This window comes from Cyanistes caeruleus, chromosome 1, assembly GCF_971803275.1.
Source record: "Cyanistes caeruleus chromosome 1, bCyaCae1.hap1.1, whole genome shotgun sequence".
NCBI classification, from domain to species: Eukaryota; Metazoa; Chordata; class Aves; order Passeriformes; family Paridae; genus Cyanistes; species Cyanistes caeruleus.
In genome coordinates this window covers 46,868,341-46,890,389 of record NC_141701.1, presented here as the reverse complement: position 1 = coordinate 46,890,389, position 22,049 = coordinate 46,868,341, and the positions used below count along the sequence as shown (strand labels likewise).

General features: G+C 39.6%; 1 protein-coding gene across 2 annotated transcripts in view; it reads left to right on the top strand.

Moving 5' to 3' along the window:
• Positions 1-6,721: 6,721 nt before the first annotated feature.
• Positions 6,722-22,049, top strand: part of TTC39C (tetratricopeptide repeat domain 39C) — a 37,865-nt gene continuing 22,537 nt past the window's right edge. Inside the window, exons 1-4 of one of the 2 annotated variants that reach the window (XM_086890240.1) lie at positions 6,722-7,090; positions 17,866-17,914; positions 19,428-19,556; positions 20,521-20,635. In XM_086890240.1, coding sequence (XP_086746366.1) covers positions 6,957-7,090; positions 17,866-17,914; positions 19,428-19,556; positions 20,521-20,635 — 427 coding nt within the window. In that variant the 5' untranslated portion in view covers positions 6,722-6,956. Of the gene's footprint in view, positions 7,091-17,865; positions 17,915-19,427; positions 19,557-19,990; positions 20,112-20,520; positions 20,636-22,049 lie in introns of those variants that run through there. The other variant, XM_023921237.2, reaches the window with a different exon arrangement.

Here is a 22,049-nt window from a genome sequence, read left to right as displayed (position 1 = left end):
CTATGGCCTTGCTGATTTCTTGCTTCTCATCACAAGCTTGAAAGTACAAAGGCAGATCCTCCCTATCTGGGTAAATGATTTGTTGAGAAATGCTATACATATAGATACATGTGCACCTATATAGAAAAAATCCTTCAGAAATGCAACTGGTCTGTGAAGTAGCTTCATGCACAAATGAATAATGCAGGAAAACTGGAAGGCCCCTCCAAAGTAGATCAGCAAAAATGATTAGAGGTTTAAAATTTATGACCTGCTTGTGAAAGGTCAAAGATGCTATTTGTTGTAAAAATTGAAAGACTAACAGGGCCTCAATCAAGAGGCCATAATGTAGAAACAGGGGTATTGAGTGAGACAAATAATGTTTATATGCTCCAGTTTGGGCAAGACATCCTACCTCACCTTCCATACACAAAACCATTAAGCTCACCTGCTTTACTTTGCCACTAACCCCCTGCTTCTATAAGAAAGACGCATATAATTGTTTTCCTTGTTCACTGGAACAAGAACATGTGGGAAATTAATCTACAGGCTCTCCATACTCAAAGTATTTCAAGGACATTCAGAAAAAAGATTTTTCTCTTGTCATTTAGATGAATTTTTCTGACTTCCCAGAAAGGACTGGGCTAGAACTGGTGGATTTCTGGTAATCCCTTTGGGCTTTAAATTTCCTGCTGTGTGGCAGTATAAAGCAGGTATTTTTATAACCAAATATAGATCTGAAGTTTGTAGGAAGTCATTCATCTGAAAGTAAACCATTTTGAATTGGCTCTTAAAAATTCAAGTGGCATGATTATTTTGAGTGGAAGTCTTTCCAATTAATTTTTATAAAACAGGACAGCATGTGGCTGCTGCCTGAACAGAGCAGCTGTTAGTATTTAATATTTGTGTATTCCTTTGTTTTCTCCGGAACTGTGTGCATATGTTTGGCCATTAGCACATTCTGGGGAAAAAAAATTCCAACACTAAAAAGCTCTGTTATTTAGCATTCTTTATATAGCAAAAATTATACACCTTTATATGCTTCAGTAAAAATAACTCTGTGTGACTGCACATCAATTAATACCATTATATGACTGATTATACATTGGGTTCAGAGCAACAATGTGTGGATAAAAATAAACATTATCCAATACAAGCAAATATGAAAAAAATTGCCCTGTCTCATCTTTCACTCTCCTTTTTGAACTTCCAAAAACTTTACCTGCTCTGACCCAGCCATCTCTGTCATTTCTCTGTGCAGATGTGACACAGTACAGTCTGTGTTACAGACTAAATGAAAGCAGCCACAAATCAGTGCCAAAGAGTCCAGGACTAAAGGATCAGTCACCTTCTATCTGATAGCTTTTGATACACAAAAGGCTTCCTAAAAAAAAAAAACTAAAACCAAAACCAAAACCAAAACCAAAACCAAAAACAAAAACAAAAACAAAAACAAACCAAACCAAACCAAACTAAACCAACAGAAAACAGAAAGGAAATAGTGGTTATTCTTTTTATTGTTATTACTGTAACTCTCTTTAATTAAAAGAAAGGGTCAAAGGACTAATTTTCAGTACCCTTGGAATACTTTGGATGAAGAGACTCATTGAACCTCTTCTGTTTTACCAGGGTATGTATGCATATTCCTTGTCTATTGATAGAACAGACAAATCGTTTCATGTGTGCATCCTCAGGCAGGGTTTAGCCCTCAAAAGGACAACGCATATTAATCAGGAAATGTCAAGAGCCAGCTCTGAAGATTAGCTTGGCTTTGTAGTATTGCTTAGTTGCTGTGCTGTATGGAAAATGCATGATCATAACCCATGTAGAGCTCATCACTCATAAATATTTAAGTGACAAGACACAATAGACAGGCATTTTTATTGTTCAAGATCAGAGGTACAGTGTGAGGCACAAGGCACAAGAATAAGTGATTTTAGCGACTTTGAAAGTATGTTTCCTTAGAAATGTACTTGTGAACTTAATATTTTTTTTTTCCTTCCCATATTCAAAAAGGGAAGGTCCCCCCATTTATATATTCACTAGCCATTACTGGCAGTCACTGACACAGATAACCCCCTCTGATGGTTTGGAAAAGATGGCTATACTTTGGATTGCAACACCACTTCACAGTCAACAATGGGGATGCAGCTAATATTGAACTAGAATAGCAAATCCTCAAAAAGGAGTTCAAAATTACAGCAGCAGATTCTACAGGTTTGTGTCTGAGATTCAAAAAGTGTGGGAGATTTCTTTATGATTTTGCTAATTATTTCCAACATGTTACATTCATACACACTCACATTTTCTGCAACACAGAGGAAAAAAGTTGATTCCATCATGAAGGATTTTTCTTTTCTCTGCTGAAATGAGCAGTGATTGTAACTTAAGTGCTGATTGTCAAATATTCTAAATCAACTGCTGAAATTTCATCACCATCCTAAAAGCTGTAAATTGTACCAGGCTTATTGAGGTGTCTCAGGACAGAGGTGGAGTTTTGGAACAATATAGGTAAAGAGAAACCCAGAAAAATCAGATTTAGAGCACTCTGAGACAGAAACAAGGGGTTAGGTTGCTGCATCCAGACACAGTGGAGAAGAGCCCTGAGACAAGTGGGACCTAATTTACAGACTATGAAAACGATATTAAAGAAAATACAAATATAGGCCTGCCTTTGTTTTTAACTCTTTTCTCTCTGATGTTTTAGATAAATAAATATGCTTTTCTGAAATAATTTATTTCCTGCTACTTCAACTTCTGCTATTCTCTGTTGTTTATGAGTAAGCTAAATTCCAGTTAGACTGTGGAGGAAAAATATCAGTATTTTTTCCTCAGGGACCAATGTGTGATGACTAGCAGGATTTCTCCCTTCTCCAGAAGCAGAAAGATAGGGCAGAAACTTGGAAAACTTGTCAAAGGGAAGAGCAGCTGAATATTCAAAGGTGCAGGCTATCTTGAACTACAACAGCAGTGGCGTGCAAAGGGGCTGTAACACCACCACAATTCTGTATCCCATACGGGATGTGAATACTGTAGCTACTTTACCTTTCATTTGTCTAACAGCTTCTGGGAAGCTAGAGTAAAGGTCTTGGAAATTTCAGGCCAGTTAATTTATTAAATGTACAATTCTTGCTCACCAATAACTTCACTGTCTTTGAGTAATTACAAATCTGTAGCCTCAACCTTTTTTTCTGAGAGGTTACAGGCCACAGCAGCACAGATTATTCAACACTGCCCTGCAGGGAGCTGTGAGATGAGGAGAAAGCTAGCCACCAACTGACCCCTCTGCTGAAATGGTTGGATGATGACTGCCTATTTTGCTGATGATAGTATGCAACCAGGAATTAAAAACAAAACAAAACAAAAACACAAAAAACCTCAAGAAAGATGCTTAGAGTGCTGTTAGCAAAGTCAATATAAGCTTTGATTGGCACATACAAGTCATCCATGTAGTCCTGTTCACTGTGGTTTCCTCACTCCCTTGTCCATTTTTAGCAGGATGAATCAGCGGTACCACAGCCTCCATGTGAATCAAGCTAATTGTAACCCATCACAAGACCTCATCTGCTGTTGCAGGGCAGGGAGACCTACAGCTCTGCTGACTTCCAATCCAATTCTGCAGGAAAATGAGGTTGCAGTTCAGATCACAACAACATGGACACTATAAAACTGCTGCTGCTCAGCTGATGAAGTCAAACTGTACATGTCAACCTCCTTCATTAAGGAAGGTGTGTTCAACATGCTACTGGTCTACTTGAACAGCTGAAGTGCGGTTTCATTCTGCCATTTTTTTCCTCATACATTTATAACTGTGTTTCTGTAGAGTTGATTCAGTTATTCACATCTTGAGTTTGAAAATTAATAGCTAGCTTCTGGGTACTTATAAAAGCATTTGTTACAGAAGACAAATTATCAGTGCCAGCCCTCAGCGAGGTCTGGAGCAACTGGGTACTAGAAAGAAGATCTCAAAAGAATTCTAACTTCTTGGGCATGGGACCCAAACCTGCAGGAAGCACACAGTCCTGCTATGCTATAATATTATTATGCAAACACAGGGGCAAGGAAATAGGAGTGGAGCATTAGAGAAATAGAGTAGATGTTGCACAAAGGACTTGACTCTTTGCTGCTCCTTAGAAATAGTACTTGGAGGCAGGAGTTAGCCTGTGACAAGTTTTCAGAGAATCTATAAGAAGATCCACTGCCTCTTGATAGATTACATCTGACAAAGGGAAAGGATATAATAAACTGCTCCACCATGAACCCCTGCCCACAGAATCTTGCCTGGCAGATAATATTACAGAAGTAATTGTTATCATTTGGAATGCAGTGTCTTGAAAAAGACAGCCTGAAACAAAGAATAAGGGTAGTGCAACTGCAACCTGCAATTTTCTTTTAGTGAGGCTGCTTGCATTTCTGGAGTCCAAGTTTCACAAATACCCTGTAAACACACTGGAGAACACACTGTTCCCTAGTCATTCTGTGCTGACTTTCTATAAGCCCTTTAGGATTTCTAGGCTGTGTAGATCATGCTGTTTTGGAGATATGCATTGTAACAGAAGATGTGTCCTCTTTAAACACCCCCGGATTGTCCAGCCCTGCTTAGTGAAACAGAGGGGCTGGCAATCAGCCAAAGGATGAGATTCACACCTGACAGATTGCAGAAGCCTCCTGGCATTAGGCAATCCACACCTCTCAAGAACTGTTTTTTCAAGAAGTTATTGGTACAGAGTATTTCCCGAGGGGGTGGTAGCGATTCCCACAAGGCACGTACAGAAATATGGCAACTTGATTCACGGAAGATAGATGTTTTGCTTGATAGGGAAAACGGGTTGCTACTAAAAGGAGTGTTTGGTCCTAGTCTTTTGTATGTTACACATATGTTTTGTGTGTTAGAGGAGTTGGGAGAAGTCTGAGCCTTACATTTTTCTCAAGAGCAGCTGTAGCACTCTTCTAGCTGTCAGGAAGCAAGACCAGGCTGTTTGTATTAGCCTTTGTATTCACCTAAATTTAAGCACAGCAAAGAAAGCCTCCTCTTGCAAAGAAGAAATGAAATACACCCATGAAAATAACATGGGTGTATTTTCAGTGTCCAGGTACTTGGCCATTTTGGGTTGGAATGGACACATTTACACAAGTGTACTTTCTTGCCCATCCTGTGCTTGGAAAAACCTGCCAGACCAACTTGTATCTGAACCAAACTTGCAAATACTGACTTTTGCTGTCAGCATCACAGGTAATTTCACATTGCTACTCATGAAGGTAGCAAGAGATAGGGAGCAAATTCCTAGAAATCCTTGTTTCCCAGACTTGCACTGGGGAGGTCACAAAGTCACCATTGCATGAAAGAGGAATTTTTACTCTCTGTTCTAGTGACCGCAGTCACTGAATAAAACCACTAATAAAGAAAAAGAAAAAAGGAAAATCAATTCTCTGGAAACAGAAAGCTGCATTATCAGAGGAGGACCTAGGACTTCTATTCTTCACACTCTAGGGCTGGCTGCAACCCCAGCTGCTACAACCCACCCATTAAAAACTGCAGTGGATTTTGCAAGAAGCCACAGGATTGTGGAGAGCCCACCTGAGGGCAGGAGGGTGGGTGCCAGCCACCTGCACTTGTGCAGTGCCTCCCAGCACAGCAACACGAGGTGTGAGGATGGGAAGGGAAGGACAGCACGTGGAGGCAGAGCAGCTCCCCACACGGACACCCCTAATCCAGGCATCAGCGCCTGCCTCTCTCCTGCTGATGCTCACTGTGCTGTCCCCAGAGCTGGAGGTATGGCAGCCAGGCAGAGCCAGTGGTGCCCTGGCAGCCAGGAGGGCCAGCCGCATCCTGAGGTGCACCAGGCACAGCATGGCCAGCTGGGCAAAGGAGCAGATTGTCCTGCTCTGCTCTGGGGAGGTCTCACCTCGAGTGCTGGGGGCAGTTTTGGTCACCAAAATGTAAGAAAGACATTAAGCTTCTGGAGTGTGTCCAAAGGAGGGCAACAAAGATGGTGAAGGGTCTGAAGGAGAAGCCATATGAGGAGTGGCTAAAGCACTTTGCTTGTTCAGCCTGGAGGAGACTGAGGGTGGTCTCACTGCAGCCTTCAACATCCTCGTGAAGGGAAGCAGAGGTGCAGATACCGATTTCTTCTCTGTGGTGACCAGCGACAGGACTTGAAGGAATGAAGCTGTGTCAGGGGAAGTTTAGGTTGGATATAATAAAAAATTCTTCACTGAAAAAGTGATTGGGCACTGGAATCCTCTGCCCACCGAGGTGATGGTGGAGTCACCCTCCTTGGATGTATTTAAAAAGAAGATTGGATGTCGCAATCAGTGCCATCATTTAGTTGATGAGGAAGTCATAGGCTGGGACTCAAATGGTAATCTCAAAGGTCTTTTCTACCATAGTTCATTCTGTGATTTTGTGAAAGGGTTCTTCACCCAGAGGGTATTTGAGTACTGGACCAGGTTCTCCAGGGAAGTAGTCACAGCACAAAGCCTGACAGAATTCAAGAAGCGTTTGGAAAATGCTCCGAGGCGCACAGTGAGATTCTTTTTTGGGTTGTCTGTACAGGTACAAGAGCTGATCTCGAAGACCCTCGTGGATCCCTTCCAAACCAAGCCAGTCTGTGATTCCGCGAACTGCGGCTGAAGGCTCCGCGGCCAGGGCCGTCAGCGCAGCCCGGCCAAGCAGGGGCCGCCCGCAGCCGCTGCGCCCCCGGCCCCTCGCCCGGCCCCGGCCCCGCGCCTGCGCGGCCTCGTGGCGGCGCCTGCGCGCTGGGGAGCGGGGCAGGCGCCGCTGCTTTCGGAGCGTTTGCGGGCGCGGAGCTGCTGCGGCACCGCCGAGTTCGCGCCTCCGCGGACCCCGGGCGCTCCCGCCTCCTCCCGTAGGCGCGCCGAGGCAGCACCTAGCTGCCTGGGAAGGGGTAGGCAGTTGGGTGGGTAGGTAGGAAGGTAGGGGAGAGTCGGTTGGGTCCCGCTGCCTCCTCATCGTCATGGCCGGCTCGGAGCAGCGGGAGGACGGGGAAGCGCCGCTGCCCATCGAGGATTCGGAGCTGGCGCTGGCCGGCATCAACATGCTGCTGAACAACGGCTTCCGCGAGTCCGACCAGCTCTTCAAGAAATACAGGTCAGTCCCGGCCGCCCCTCCGCCGCCTGTTCCCCGGGCCCCTTGCCGCCGCCCCCGCGGGCGGGAGGGGAGCGGGCGGCGGGGCCGTGGGGCGCGCAGGGGGCCCTGGCGGCGGAAGGCTCGCCCTGCCCGGCCCCGCGGAGCGGGAAGGGTCGGTGCTGCCGGTCGCTGCCTCGGCCGGGGCTCTCATGAGGAAGGGACACATTCTGTGTTTTCACAGAATCACAGAATGGGTCTGGTTGGAAGGGGCCGCAGTGGGTTATCTGGTCCAACCACCCAGCTCAAAGCAGTATCGTCCTAGAGCACATGGCACAGGATTTTCCCAGACCGTTCTTGTATGTCTCCAGTGAGGGAGACTCCACAAGCTCTCTGAGCACTCTGCTCCCTTGCAGGGTCATCCACACGGCAAAGGAGCCTCATGTTCAGGTGGAACTTCCTGTGCATCAGTTTTTGCCTCTTGTCTTACTGCTTGGTACCACCGAGGCGGGCCTGATTCCATCCTCCTGACACCTTCCCTTTAGATCACATTGATGAGGTCCCCTCTCAGTCATCTCTTCTCCAGGCTGAACAGGCCCAACTCCCTCAGCCTTTCCTTGTAAGAGAGATGTTCCAGTCCCCCAGTCATCTTCGTTGCCCTCTGCTGGACCTGCTTCAGGAGCTCATTAGCTCCTTTGTACTCAGGAAGCTAGAACTGGACACGGCACTTCAGGTGTGACTTCACCAGGGCTGAGTAGAGGGGCAGGCTCATATCCCTCAACCTCAACCTCAGTCCCTCTGGGACTGCTCTCCCTAATGCATCCCAGGCTTCTGTTTGCCTTCTTGGCCACAAGGGCTTGGGGGTGGTGTGTGCTGTGCTGTGGTCGGGAGTGTCTGGTGCCCTGTTGGAGGGGTGGAGAGCGGCTGAGCAGGGGTCCCTCTGTAGCACTATCTGCATCTGGCTGGCATGTATGTGCAAACACACACGTGTGGCTGGAGATGTGTCCTGGGGGGTTTTTGCTCTGGTGCTCGTGTGTGGTCTGATGTGGTCTTCAGCATACCAAATGGATGGCAGTGAAAGGTCTGTGAGTGCTGCTGTGATTATCTTTGGGCTGTAAGAGTATGTTCGTAATCCCCACATACATCATCTCTAGGTTTCTGCGTTAAGGAGGCATTTGGTAGGAATGGCATTAATGCAGCTGTGTATGTCAGGTTTAAAGAAAAGGTTGCACCTACCTGTCCTTGCTTCTTTTCTTAGGATTAATGTCTTCCACTCGAGCTTGAGCTGCTGTAATTGCGCATACATTCTAAATAATTAATATGCACTATAATGCTGTTGTCTCTATGATTAAAAATGACTTTGGATGACTTAAAATAGGACTTCATAGTGATGGTGTACTTATGTATTTAAATCTCGTTTACAGAAAGGATGGTTGGAAGTAGGGTGCAGGGAGTAAGACACATTAAGAGCATTCCCCTTAATAATAACAACAATGGAATAACACTTTATTGTGTACCTGCAACAGGTTAATATTAAATGTGTCATTTTGTCTCTGGTATATACTGCTATGTTACACAAAGTGCTGTTGTGTAGAACTGACTGGAATATTGCAGGTGGCAAGCAAGGTCTTATTCTGTCCAACTCTTAACCCAGCAATGCCAAGACCACCGCTAAACCCTGTCTGTAATTGCCGTGTCTGTGCCATGTGAAGTTGCACCCTATGAGTTACTTCTTGAGTATTTCTTTCTTTTGAAGTCCTCAGTTGTTCTGTGTATCTAAGGAACCTGTTGGTTTTGGTTGCATGCTTTTGTGTTGTGTAATTTTTTTAAGGTGCCAGTTAAGGAACACTCAGTGTGGTTTCCTCTCCTCCACTTTCGCTTGTGCTGTGCTATTGCTTTCTCTCAGTAGTGTGGATCTGGAAGGAGTCTTAGAATTCTAGATATGTGATGCTTCTTGCATGTTAAAGTAGTACTGGGGAGTAAATGCAGTAAACTCAGAATGCAATTTAATCCTCCCTTGAAAGGGTGAATAATGATTTCTTCTGCAAGCTATTCTCATGGTTATCTAGAAGATTTTATTACTGAAGATGTGTTAAAAGCAGAAACCTGCCAGTCTTTCTTGCCAGGTGCAGGATTTTCTTTGTTTGACTTTATCAAGAAATGCCTCTGAGTTCAGTGTAGTACATCGATTGTGGCTTTTAAACACCCTCTGCAAGGACTAAGTAGGAATCTCTTTATAAGATTAATGGTTTATGGTTCATAAATTGATAATTGCTATCTTGGGCTGGAGATTTTCAGAAAAATTTTAAAACTTTTTCCTTCATCCCAAAATTTGAGTAGTAGCCTTCCTCTTGCTGTGAAATAATAAGCCCTTATTGAATTACAGTATAACTGTATGCTGAAAATTTGGATTTCATATAGGAGAGAAGATGCAGCAAAGTATGCTCAACTTCCTATAAACTTGAATTCTGGAGATATGTGCAGTGAGGGCCACTTGTTTTTCCCAACAGTTTTTGGTTCTGTGCTTCTCTTGAGTTTGTTCTTTTTGCAAGGACTTAAGCAGTGCTATTATATGCTTGTTTGCATGCAGTCTTAATGAGTGTGGTTTTTTTAGGTGTGTGCATGGAATTATGAAATAGAACCCATCCTAAATGGATCTAAACCCAAATGAGGAGAGTTTAGAAGCTCTCCATAATTTAATATTGATATTTGTAATTCATGGTACTAGAGGTCAAAGATGTCTGACGGCATGCAGCTTTTTTAATTTGATATGAGTGTGTGTTGTCTGTATTTCAAGTGACCTTTCTTGTAGAAAGTGTTAATTCTAATCTACTGCCTATGCAGGTAGTTTAGCTCTGTTTCAGAAGCTTAACAGTTATTAATGAATTGTAGAAGTGAAGAATGGAGATACTCAGCAAAACTTCTGTTTCAGTAGCCACATCACTTAAACTACTTAAAACTGTTTCTTAGAAGCTGCTGGTTTTGATTCTGCTTTTTGTTACTTCAGTTTTTAATTCATTTGCCACCTGAAAGATCTTGTGAAGAATTCAAATTAATGGTTGTCTTTGCAAGGCAGCAGGCAACTTTGTCTCTAAAACAGACAGTATGTATTTTTCTTTGCTCTTCTGCATTTTTACATTTTCCAGGAAGTATTGAACTGGGGTATTCTTTTTCCTCCTGTAGCTTTGTGGATTTTTAAGCATATAAGAAAGAAACTCACAGAAGAAGGCTGACTGCCGAGCCTAAAATCAGTTATATTTGAAAGCTGGTCGTAATGCAGTCCTTAAAGATACCTGGGTTGGAATTGCAGCTGTGTTTCATATGCATATCCACACCAGTAAAGTCTTGCCTATGAAGAGTGGTAGTACTTTGAAGTTACATGCCACAGAACTGTTATTTCTGTATTGGACATGGGAGAGTGGTATTTTGTCTTCCGGTGGTTACAGCTCATATACATATCTATAGAAAATCTGAAGAAGATGGATATTCAGTTGTGTGCCAGATACAACATGTACTTGGAACTGCGTTGGCTATCACACTAAAGCACTCGATGATTTGTCAAGTGTTTGTATTTTTGTTTTAAATTATACTTGAGGGAAAATAGTAGATTTTGAAAAATTACCTACATGTAGCATCCATATCTGTGCATGCTTTTTCATGAGTTTAAGTTTTTTAGAAGTCCAGATCCTCTACCTGCTAGTGGTGATAACATTCTGGACATGAATCAAATACCAGTGGATGTGGTATTTTCATAGATCTTTACTAGACAGCACCACTGTCCTTTAGTGCTTGTAGCACCTAATAAGATTCCCTCAGTGCTAACTCATGTTTGAAACTGTCAGATATCAGTCTTTGTATTCAGCTTGAACAATGCTGACTCTGTCCTAGTTCTCATCAATTTAAACTTTTGAGTATCTGTGGAAGCTGCAAGAGGGATGGAGGTTAACCAAGGACATAGACAGTGAAGACAGAGCACTCAGGCAGCAGGGTGGTACTGTTTTGGTGAACCACCCTGACACTAGCAGGAGAGCTGAACTGGAGTGTTCTTTTTCCCCTTGTAGCTTTGTAGATTTCTAGACACATAAGAAGGGAAAAAAATTATCAAAAGAACTTATATTTTTGCTGATTTTTCACTTCTTAAGAGCATTTGCAATTCAAAAATGATTTAAAAACTTCCTCCAGCTAAGAGAAGACTATGTTAAATAAAGCCAGAAGTTTTTTGCTGAGTGTTTACTTGCAATATAAATTGTCAAGTCACAGAGTATCCTGAGTTAAAAGGGACCCATCAGGATCAATGAGTTCAACTCCTGGCCCTGCACAGGACAGCTCCAAGAATCACCCCTTGTGCTTGTGATCATTGTCCAAAACACTTCTTGAACTCTGTCAGACCTGATGCTGTGACCACTTCCCTGGGGAGCCTCTTCCAGTGTTCAAGCACCCTCTGGGTGAAAAACCTTTTCCTATACCTAACCTACACCTCTCCTGACACAGCTTCATGCCATTCCCTTGAGTCCTGTTGCTTGTCATGAGTGAGAAGAGATCAGTGTCTGCCCCTCCTTGTCCCCTCAAGAGGATGTTGTAGGCTGTAGTGAGGTCTCCTCTCTGTCTCCTCCAGTCAGGAGAAGCCAAGTGACCTCAGCCACTCTTCATATGGCTTCCTCTCAACGACCTTCCACCACCTCTGAGGCCCTCCTTTGGACACTCTCTGATGGCCTTGTGTCTTTCTTATATTGTGGTGCCTAAAACTGCACAGAACACAAAGTGCAGAGCACTTTGAGTGCCTGATGCACCCCAGAATATGTGGTTGGCCCTCCTGGCTGCCAAGGCATAAATCATGAGATCAGGGCTGTTAACTCACAAGAAATCCACCAATCTTCTGTCTCCTACCAAAGAAACATTTGACTCTGAATGAATGACTCTAACATCTGAGAACGCTTGATGAAGTTTCCAACTTCCACCTTAATGGAAAGAGAAATGGTACAAGATGACAAGTAAAATGTATATAGTAAGAGCATATCCACAGAAGAAATTGAAGATTATCTAGAGAAATGTGATTATAAGACAAAATGTGTAAAGATTTAAAGAATGAGGCCAGTGTAGAAAGACATGATGTTCAGCTTGCTAGGGTAAAGAGGAACATGCAGAACTGGAAGCTGGTGCAATTGGGAAGAAAGCTTACTGTGGTTACTAAAAAACCCTGAAATTAATTTGAAGTTGACATGCTACATTATGTGTATTAACAGACACACAAACTTAATAATGGACCAGAAGTCCATTATGAATAGGCATTTGAACTTCATATTACCAACTTAAAATGCTGTCTGTAGCTAAAAACACCTTTGACCCAACTGCAAGTTGAGACAAGGTCACATTAAGCTGGCATTGATCAGTAGGTAGATTACGACCCATGTATGGGCTGTGTAACCACTGCTGAAATTCTTTATTATATACCTCAGCAAAGGAACCTTAAGACCAAAAATGAAGTGATTTAGTAAGTGCTGCAGTAGGTTCTCTAGAGATAAAGCCAGCAGAGCGGGAGCTGACGTCACTCGGTTAGTCGAAGGATGATAGCATCTGGATTGGTAGTGTGAGAATAAATTGTGAATGCCCCGCTAGCAACCCTGTGTGCTTTTGTTTGAACAGCTATAGGCAGAGGAGAGCTGCTAGATGGATGTATAGAAGAGGGAGTTATTTGTAAGGGAAGTGTTTTTTAGGAGCAAAATTCTAAATGTGTATCTCAATGAGGTGAGATTTCATTGCTCAGTGCTAGGCAGGGTAATAGTAATAATGATGCACATAAGACCAGCATCAGTTTTCCAGCTATCTGGATAGATTAGAAATATTTTAAGATTCTGCAGTTTAAATCTTCCAAGACCTCACAGAGATAATCACATTGAGTGTGACACTTAGTTTTGTGGCCTTCATCACAGAGACAGGTGGTGTTACCAGAAGAAGTGGTAGAAAGGGTAAAGGTAGGTTGAGAGATCTGTTTGTCATATGGAGCAGTGTCTGGTGGCTAGAAGTCCAAGTGAAGATGACAGAAAGCTAAAATCTGGGTTTATAACTTAAAGATTACAAGTCAGGTTTGGTGGAAATGGCAAAAGAGGTGTGATAGTAAGCAGATCTTCTTAAATTAATTCTGTGAAAGATGCACCCACTTCTTGATCGACTGTTTCTGGTAAAATATTTCAGGCTGTTGTGATAGGATAGATATGTTTTCATTTAAATCTACTTCAGGATTTCCGAGATGTTAAAGCAGTTACATTATGTCAGTTCAGCTGTTATAGTTGGTCATGGAAAGTGATTTTGGTCAGTTTGGAAGAAAAGGTTTTGCTTAAGTTCCCAATTCTTGCAGATTTAGAGAGTGCAAGTGGAGAGTTAGTATAAATCTGCTGGTATAACTAGCTTTGTCTCTCACCTTTGTAACTAGTTTCAAATTAAAGATGCAATTGAAAATTCTTCTAATCTCTGGTGTTTTGATGTTGTGTGTCTAAAGTTCACAGCCTGAAGTTAGAGCAAAGCAACCTCCCATTAATTTGCAGAAGAACCAAAAAAAAAATGAGATAAAAACTGGATAAAGCAGGGCCACAGAATTGTTTTTATATTCCTGAATTTCTCTTTTGGTTGTGTATTTCTAGTAAAAATAGAAATGTATGTTAAGGGTTCATTTAACAAAGCAAATTTGGGCTGATTATGAAATGTAAACTAAACCTAGATCTGATATTTGCAGTTCTCAATGTGATTTAATACTGTAATCCTTCCTTGACACTTTTATTACCATGGGTATTTTATATACCAGTTTAGGATGAGAGCTGTATATATGAGGATCTGTCACATTTGTAGTCTCACAAAATTTCTGGAACACATTTTAGAATAATCTGTGATGGAATAATGACCAAAGGATTTGTATGTTGTTGCAGTAAATTCCTACCTTTCTATTTACATATTTTTCTGCCTTATTTTAAAATATTTAATTACTGCATCTGTATTTATCTGTGAACTTAGATGAACTATGTCATCCATTTTGCTTTATTCTCCCACTTTGTGGATAAAAATTAATTTGTTTTGTTTCAACCTGAGCATCACTCAGCATGATGACTGGAATTCTTGATGGACTGTGGTTAAAGTAGCAAGGACTAGAAAAACTGTGAGGAAGTATTGGCAAGTCAATTACATTACTCTAAATTTAAATTTGAGCTGGGCTGTAGAAGCTTTAGAGGCTGATGTGGAGAAGGGAAATACTATCTTGGACAAAGCTGTAAAAAAAAAAAAAAAGGAAATACTGAGAAGTATTTTTTTGTTTGTTTTTATGTGCTTCAGTTCTGATGTATTTTCTTTTATTGTGAAACTGGGCTGTATTATCTCAGCATTATTAAACCAAAGCTTTAAACCCCTGAATTTATCACCGTGTGTGAAAATGGGGCATAGCAAATACCTTTCTTCTGAAACTGAGTTAATGCCTTAAATATATGCTATGAAATGAGGCAAAACAATCAGAGATTTTTGGGAGAAGCAATGTCTTGTGTAATGCTGGTTTATATGTCTGGAGGAAAGTTCTGCTTCAGTGCTCTTAAGTTTTTGACTTAAGTTTAGTTCCACATGCCAACTTTATTGATATGTAGGAATTTTTACTGTGGTGTCTTGCAGTAATGGTGTTAATAACATAGTTTCTTATAAAAAAGATACTTTCAGGAGTCGTAGTTTCCTAGGTGAAGTGCAAACTATGTTTTACAAAATATGTCTGGAGACTGATTTTTTTTTTTTCCCTTTCATCTTTGAGCTAATTGAATGTCTTTAGATTTTTCTTTACTTAATGGAGGTTATTGCTTTCAAAGTTGTGAGGATAACTTGGCTACCCAAGTTATATATATATATATATATATATATATATATATATAGATATATATATATATATATAGATAGATATATATATATATATATATATATATATATATATATATATATACACACACACCCACCAAGTGTCTCAGTGTTAATTTGTATTCGGTTCCATAGCTCCTGTCAGCATTGATGTGGCCCTTGTTTTTCTGTTAGTATCTTCTCAAGTACTGCCTCATTTTTTTGTTTCTTAACAACTTTAGAGTTGTCTGTCAAAAAGGATGGAACTTCATGTCTGAAGCTGAAGGTCACTTACAAGGACTTTGAGCTTTTTGTGGGATTGTGTTTTTCCCAGAAACTTACTGTCATCATTAGTCACACCTCAGTTTTTTACTGGGACAGTACTGTGCCATTGCAAACTTTTCCTAGCTCTCAAGGAAAAGAGGACCTTAAACTGCTGAAGAATTTATCAGTCTACATAATACTCATGAAGACTGAGCACATAACATGGTTGTTGTTTAAAATTGTATTTTAAACACTTAAATCACCTTAATAAATGATCTTCCATAAAGCTGCAATTATAGTCTCTACCCAGTGACTGTGTAGGAATGTGCTGTAAGTGTTCCTTATTTTCTTTAGTGATGGCACAAGTTCTGTGTGGGGGACTCCTACAGGAAAGTTTTGATGTTTTGATTGCCATGTTCCATGGTCTCAACAGAAGCATCTCCCAGACATAGGATAATATTATGCATCGCGTTTCCTTCCTTCAGGGTCCTTTTGTGCTACAGCCCATATGTGCTGTAATGGCAATGCTTTTTATAGATTGTGTGACTGAAAGTTAAAAAGAACTGATCTGTGACATTTACCTCATGTATTATAGTTGCTGATAATTTCAGAATGGAATAATGATGTGACTTGATTTTATTTGTTGTTTCATCTTTGATCATGGGGGATGAATTGGGAACAGAAGTAACAGTGAGTGTCAAGAGTGCAAGTATGGAAGCAGTTTTGAAAGGTCAGTTGAAAAAGATAAGTATGTACTTGGGGAAAAAACTCAGCTGTACTCAGACAAATATACACTTGGGTGAATTTTCATTGCTTCAGTTTATTTTGTAGTCTTTAAAGACCAGTTGGCTCTCAACTGTAGTTATCTCAGTTTTTAACATTATTTTAACATTTTTTAACCCTCCAGAACTGCTTGCATTCATGCGTACGTAGGTCTGAGGAAACACAAAAATGAAAATTTGCTTTATTTCTGGGCTTATTTGAAGCTCAGTACACAGCTTCCTACTTACAGACATAAAAACCATCTATGTGATCTGTGTGCTGATCTGTTCTGCAGTTTTAGATCAGTTGAGCGTTGATAATGCAGGTGTGACCTTGAAATGTGTGGAGAAGGTTGTGCTGGGAGTATGGTGGTAGGACTGGCTGCTGAATGGTCCCATGTGCCTCATGAGTTGAAGAAGGGATCATGAGCGAGCCATGTGCCCTCTGCAGTAGGAGTTCATGCTGGAGGTGCCAGCTGCAGCAAGTGCAATTTGTGTGGCTGATTGCTGCTGCCCTTTGTAGCACAGCTGCTGGGAAAGCACAGTCCAGGTACTGAAAAAGACATTTACTGGCAGCTGTTCTTTGTTGCCTCCTAACAAAGGGGGAAGTACTCAACCTATTGTTCCTTTGGAAAAAATAATGGAAAAAATGTGATGAGTTGTATTGATCTTACATTTAGGTGTATATACAGAATTGAGCAGTGTATATATATAGAAAGGAAAGGTTTCTCCTGTTACAACATGCTTTGTTTGTCTTCACTGTTTTTCTTTCTCATTATTCTTGTTAATGGTCTTGCTTTTAGAAATTTATGCTAAATCAAAAGTGAGAAAAGGTGTGTGTACGGGAAGCATTGCTGACTGCTGCTTTTTTTAAAAAAAAAACAACCTGCCAAACAACCAAACTCTACTCTTGTATTGTATTGTATGGTACAGGTTCACTACTGGAAATCTGTCTTTTAGCAATATGCTTCTTTCTTGGTGGTTTTTCAAGTACCTCTGCTATTTTAAAGCTCTGCTTTAATATAATGCTTGGAAAATAAAGTTGAAAACAAATTAGATACTGTACTGTAGCAATATATGTTTCTGTAGCCTAAATTATACTTCTTAAATGCTAGAAGTCTGTGTTTTTATATAACCTGGCAGCCCACCACTGAACAATGTGAATCAGTGGTACCACTGAGGTTCTGACATTTTTTGGTTTGTTTTTTTTTCAAAGTGCCTTCTATGTGGCATTACTGTAGCCTCATGAAACCTGTCTGATGTATTACCATGGTTTTAGTTGCCTCAATTTTTTGATCTAGCTGTGATTTCACCCTTTGTAAATGGCCCTGTGAACAGAATAGGTTGAAGCATCTTAAAGCTGATCCACACAGGGTAAGATAGGGATTCTGAGCTTGAAACAAAACAGCTACAAAACCATAAGCCTTGTAAGAACCTTGTATTACAACATCTTCATTATGTTGTATAGATGCATTTTTTTAGTGGGTAGGTTAACTTAAATTCTTAGAAACAGATGGAAATGGGACTCTCTTAATAGAACCAGTTAACATTTGTCTTCTAGGACAGAATTGTAGTGATGGATCACAAGAGGAGAGTGGAATTGGCAGATTTTTAATTTTTTGTAGCTTTTTCTTTTGACCTGAATTGAATGTATTTTGATGGCAGTGGTTTCTCTTAAAATATCTGTATCCCAATACCTGAAAATTATTTTTTAAAAATATATTCAGTATAGTAAAACATGAAGCTTTTGGTTTTCTATTTCTATTAGGTTTTGCAAATATCTTTGTAATTGATACAGAACACCCACTGAGATTTATTTACAAACATAACAAGCTATACCCAAGGGATTCAATATGGATCATTATTACTAAAAATATGTCCTAATGTAGTAACTATTTTTTGTTTTCTTTACAGAAACCATAGCCCATTAATGAGTTTTGGAGCCAGTTTTGTCAGTTTTTTGGTGAGTAGATGAGAACACAGAGTATATATCTCTTGGGGTTCATGGCTGTATGTGCATGCATGTGTTCATGATACTCTATTTTTTTTTTCTTTTTCTGAGACTATTTTTTTACAGATTTTTATATTAAGCACAGCTAGAGAACAAGGCATTATGCTGTGTAAAGCTTATTTACTCATGTGGTTTAAATAGAAAGTAAAGGTTTTGCAATCCAGCTTCTCAGATGTATTAAATATTTATGTGTTCCATTAACAGAGCCATAATAAAAAGTTCTCTTAAGTGAGCAGTTGAGTTATTTATTTATTTGATTAAAATAAAAGTCATGAATGCCTGTTTCTCTGGTAACTTTTGCTGTTGAAGATTTTTCCATCCATATGTCCGGGTGACAGGTGTTAATTCAATCCATTTGCATTGCTTCCAATTTTGATAGATGAGAATTGAGACTATTGATTGACTAAAAAGTCATAATGAGCAAGTTAGATTTGTTAAATGCTTTTTTTGAATATAGCATACTAGAAATTACAATGCCATGTATAAAAACTGAGCAAGTGTATTAGAAAATATTTGGATCTTTGTTTTTTAGACTCTCCTTATTCTGACTTCTCTGCTTCATCTTAGATCTCACCAGAAATTATCTATGGTAATACTCTTTTGAAGGACAGAATTTATTATAATATGTCAGAAATACATGATTTGTGAATGAAATAAATATGAATTCTCTGTAGTGTGCAGTATCAAAAAGTACACTGGTTAGGAAACCTCCCGGGGCATGTGCTTCCTTTTAAGTTGTGGAGGGGAGAAAGGAAAGAGAAAATCTCTCAGTCTTGCTTATCTGAATTGATGTGCTGAACCAGTGCAACATCACAGTGCAGCATCAGAGGATCTTGAAAGTATCTAGCTTAGCTGCTGTTCTAAATATAGCGGCAGCACTTAGTGTGCCTGTGTCATTCAGAGCTTTTGTTTAATAAGGTTCAAGAAAATAAGTTACTTGTCCTGAAATTTTTTTTTCAGTTGGTTTAGCAGTACTTGGAGTCAGATGTGGTTTTTTTTTCTTCTTACCTGTGGAGGGACTGTGGCTATTATTTTGAAGAATTTAATAGCTGCTTATTGTTACTGACCTTAAAGGCCTGTTATTTATATGAATGAATAAAACCAGATACCTACACAGATTGATATAATGCCTTGCATAACAAAAATTGCAAATGAGTGTATAGGAATTTTTCTTCTACCTAAAGTAATCTGACAGTGCATTTAGTTTGACTGTATTTGAAGTCTAGGGTAGTGGTTAGCATTTAGTGTGTTCTGAGTTGATTGTCTTGAAATTTTGTTAAAGAACTCAATTTTCTAGTTCTGTGTTTATGTGTTAGAAGTATTTGCACTGATGTGTGTATATTAATACTTCAGTTTAAAAAGTTCTACTGTCCAGTTTTTATGAAAATTTTTACTGTCCCACAGCTTTTGTAGAAATAAAAGTATTTGTGGTTTTTATCATTCAAATGTGCTTGGTTTTTGATAGAATGCCATGATGACATTTGAAGAGGAGAAAATGCAACTGGCATGTGATGACTTAAAGGCTACAGAGAAACTTTGTGAAAGTGAAGAAGCTGGAGTTATAGAAACAATCAAAAATAAAATTAAAAAGAACGTAAGAACATAATTTGTGTATTGAATAACTTTTTCTGGAAATTTCCTTTCTGTCCTCTTTGTATTATGAAAAGATGATTTTTGGTATGTGAAGAACAGTTGAGATTAATAATAAATTTGGAAATTCAGTCAAATATTTTGCTTGGATTTCCTAATTATTCTGAAATATTTAGTCTCAGGTGAGTAAAGTGTCTTCTAAAGTGTCACGTTGTGTTGATGTTAGCAACTGTTTTCTGAACATGCAAAATTTGTGACCTACTAAAATTATTTCAGGAAGCTTGTAGCCTGTCTTAACTTTAATTCATCCATGCTCTAGTTATGTTCAAAAGTTGCAGCGTTGAGGCTGCAGATTGCTTTGAGCCAGGCATATTCCTAGGGAATTTTTCTTCTTTTTTTAGATTTTTCATTGTAAATAATAAAGGAAGAATAAAGCATGGAGATTCAGAACAAGTTAAAGCAGTTGTATAGAAACATCCAGTGAGCAGCCTGCCAAGTGTGACACAGCAGAACCACAGCAGAAAAAGAAGCCATTTCCCTTCAGTGTTTAGTTTGCTTGGTAAAAAGTGTTGAGCCTGTTGTACTTAACTCTGCTCTTAAGGGGCACTGTATTTACCCTGCCACTTGTCATACACCCTTTTCTGTGCTCTTCGTGTTTAATATCTGTTAATTGCATGTCTTAAGCATTTAGTAATAATTAAATGAAATTTTAATCCGTTCTGACAATTAGTAGAACCTTGTGTAAAATAACTGGTAATATATGTGTAAAATTTCTCTGTTAAGTAGGATTTTGCTTGATGATCTGTCCAATAAATTTTAGCATAGTTTTCAACTTCAAAGTTAATTTAGTAGCAATGCTACCACTTGCAGTTAATTTTGGAATTTTTTTTAATTTTTCATATTTAGACAAGTGTTGTGTATTATCTTTCTTAATATTTTTCTGTGCTCTGTGTTTGTATTCCAAACAGGTTGATGGACGGAAATCCACTCTATCCATGATAGATCGTCTACAAAGACAAATAATTGTAGCAGACTGTCAAGTCTACTTGGCTGTGCTCTCATTTGTCAAACAAGAGTTATCAGGTGTGCTGTGGCTTGTGTATTTAGATATATTTTAGCATGATGTCTTCTTAATAAAGCTGAAACATAAAATTGCTGTATTATTATCAGGAAAAGTAATTGTTTTGGAAGGAGCACAGTTCCATTTGAAACATTCCTAAATTGATACACCTACAGAGGTATTCCACCTGTGTGTAGGTAGTGGTGAAAAATGAGATAGATTGCTACAAATTAGGGCTTTTTTTCTTTTTCCATACTAATAATCATGTTCAGTTGGTTCTCCTTAGGCAAGTTTGCATGCTATCATAGAGGTGTTAGAGGAGTTGGGATGAAGATGGGTAGCATCTGTGTACTTTGTGGCCTGGAAGATAAAAGAGGCTGTTAAATCCAGGCCACTGGGAAAATACTGATATTCCATATGTATTCTGTTCATGACAATTCAGGGAGGTGACAAAGTGCCAATGAAAGCAATTTTAAATGAGTGTGTGCTGAACATGGAACTGCTGAATCAGTTCTTACTCTCTGGTCACTGGAGTGTGTCCTTGCATGCCAAAGAGAGTAATCCTGTTGCGTTGAATACAAACCCTTCCTTTCAACTGCAGAGCTGTTTCTGATGTTTTCTTGCATTTCTGCATCTCTTGCACAATCTTAAAATATACTTTTATCTGTAAGTTTATAGAAACTCTGGTCAAGGTCATATAGAAAATATGAGCGTACCTCAGGGTCCTACCAAATCAATGAAGATCAAGATAAGGCAGACAGACCAAACTCTGCTGATTATCTGAAAAGAAATGTGGAAATATCATTCATTTTATTTAAAATAAGACTTAAAAATTTCAGTCAAGGATGTAATGTTTTCTGTGATATGTAGATTTGTTTTATTCCAAGCTATGGCATCAAGAATATGTTTGGTTCTTGTTAGCAGAAATTCAGGAGATATTTCTGTCTACTTTGTGTGTTGTGCTGCAGAAGGGTCTTACTATTTTTGATGCAGTTCTGGGTTTTTGTTTGTGGTGGTTATTTTTTCCCTCCCTCTTGAAGCTTTTTCCCCTTGTTTCAGTATGTATTCTGCAGCTGCATAACTGGGTTGGATGCTGTAACTGAAGGTGGTGTCTGTTCCTTTTCTCTCTTGTCTGCAGCTCAGAGAATTCAAGTGGGTAGCAGAGAATTGCAAAACATACAGTATATTTAGGTTATTCTACTGAGCAAAAAATATACCTGAAATCTTTAGTTAAAATTTCAAGTAGCTAAATGCTATTTCAGTGACTGCTAGTTACTGGCATTGCTGAGGTATTGGATTCAATTGGATTATTTTGTGTTTTGAAGTATATTATCTTTCTGTTTATGTACAAACGTTCTTTGTTTTTATCATATTTCTGCAAGATTATTGAAATAAGTGCAATTTCACAAAAAAAACCCCAGGAGACAAATACTTGTG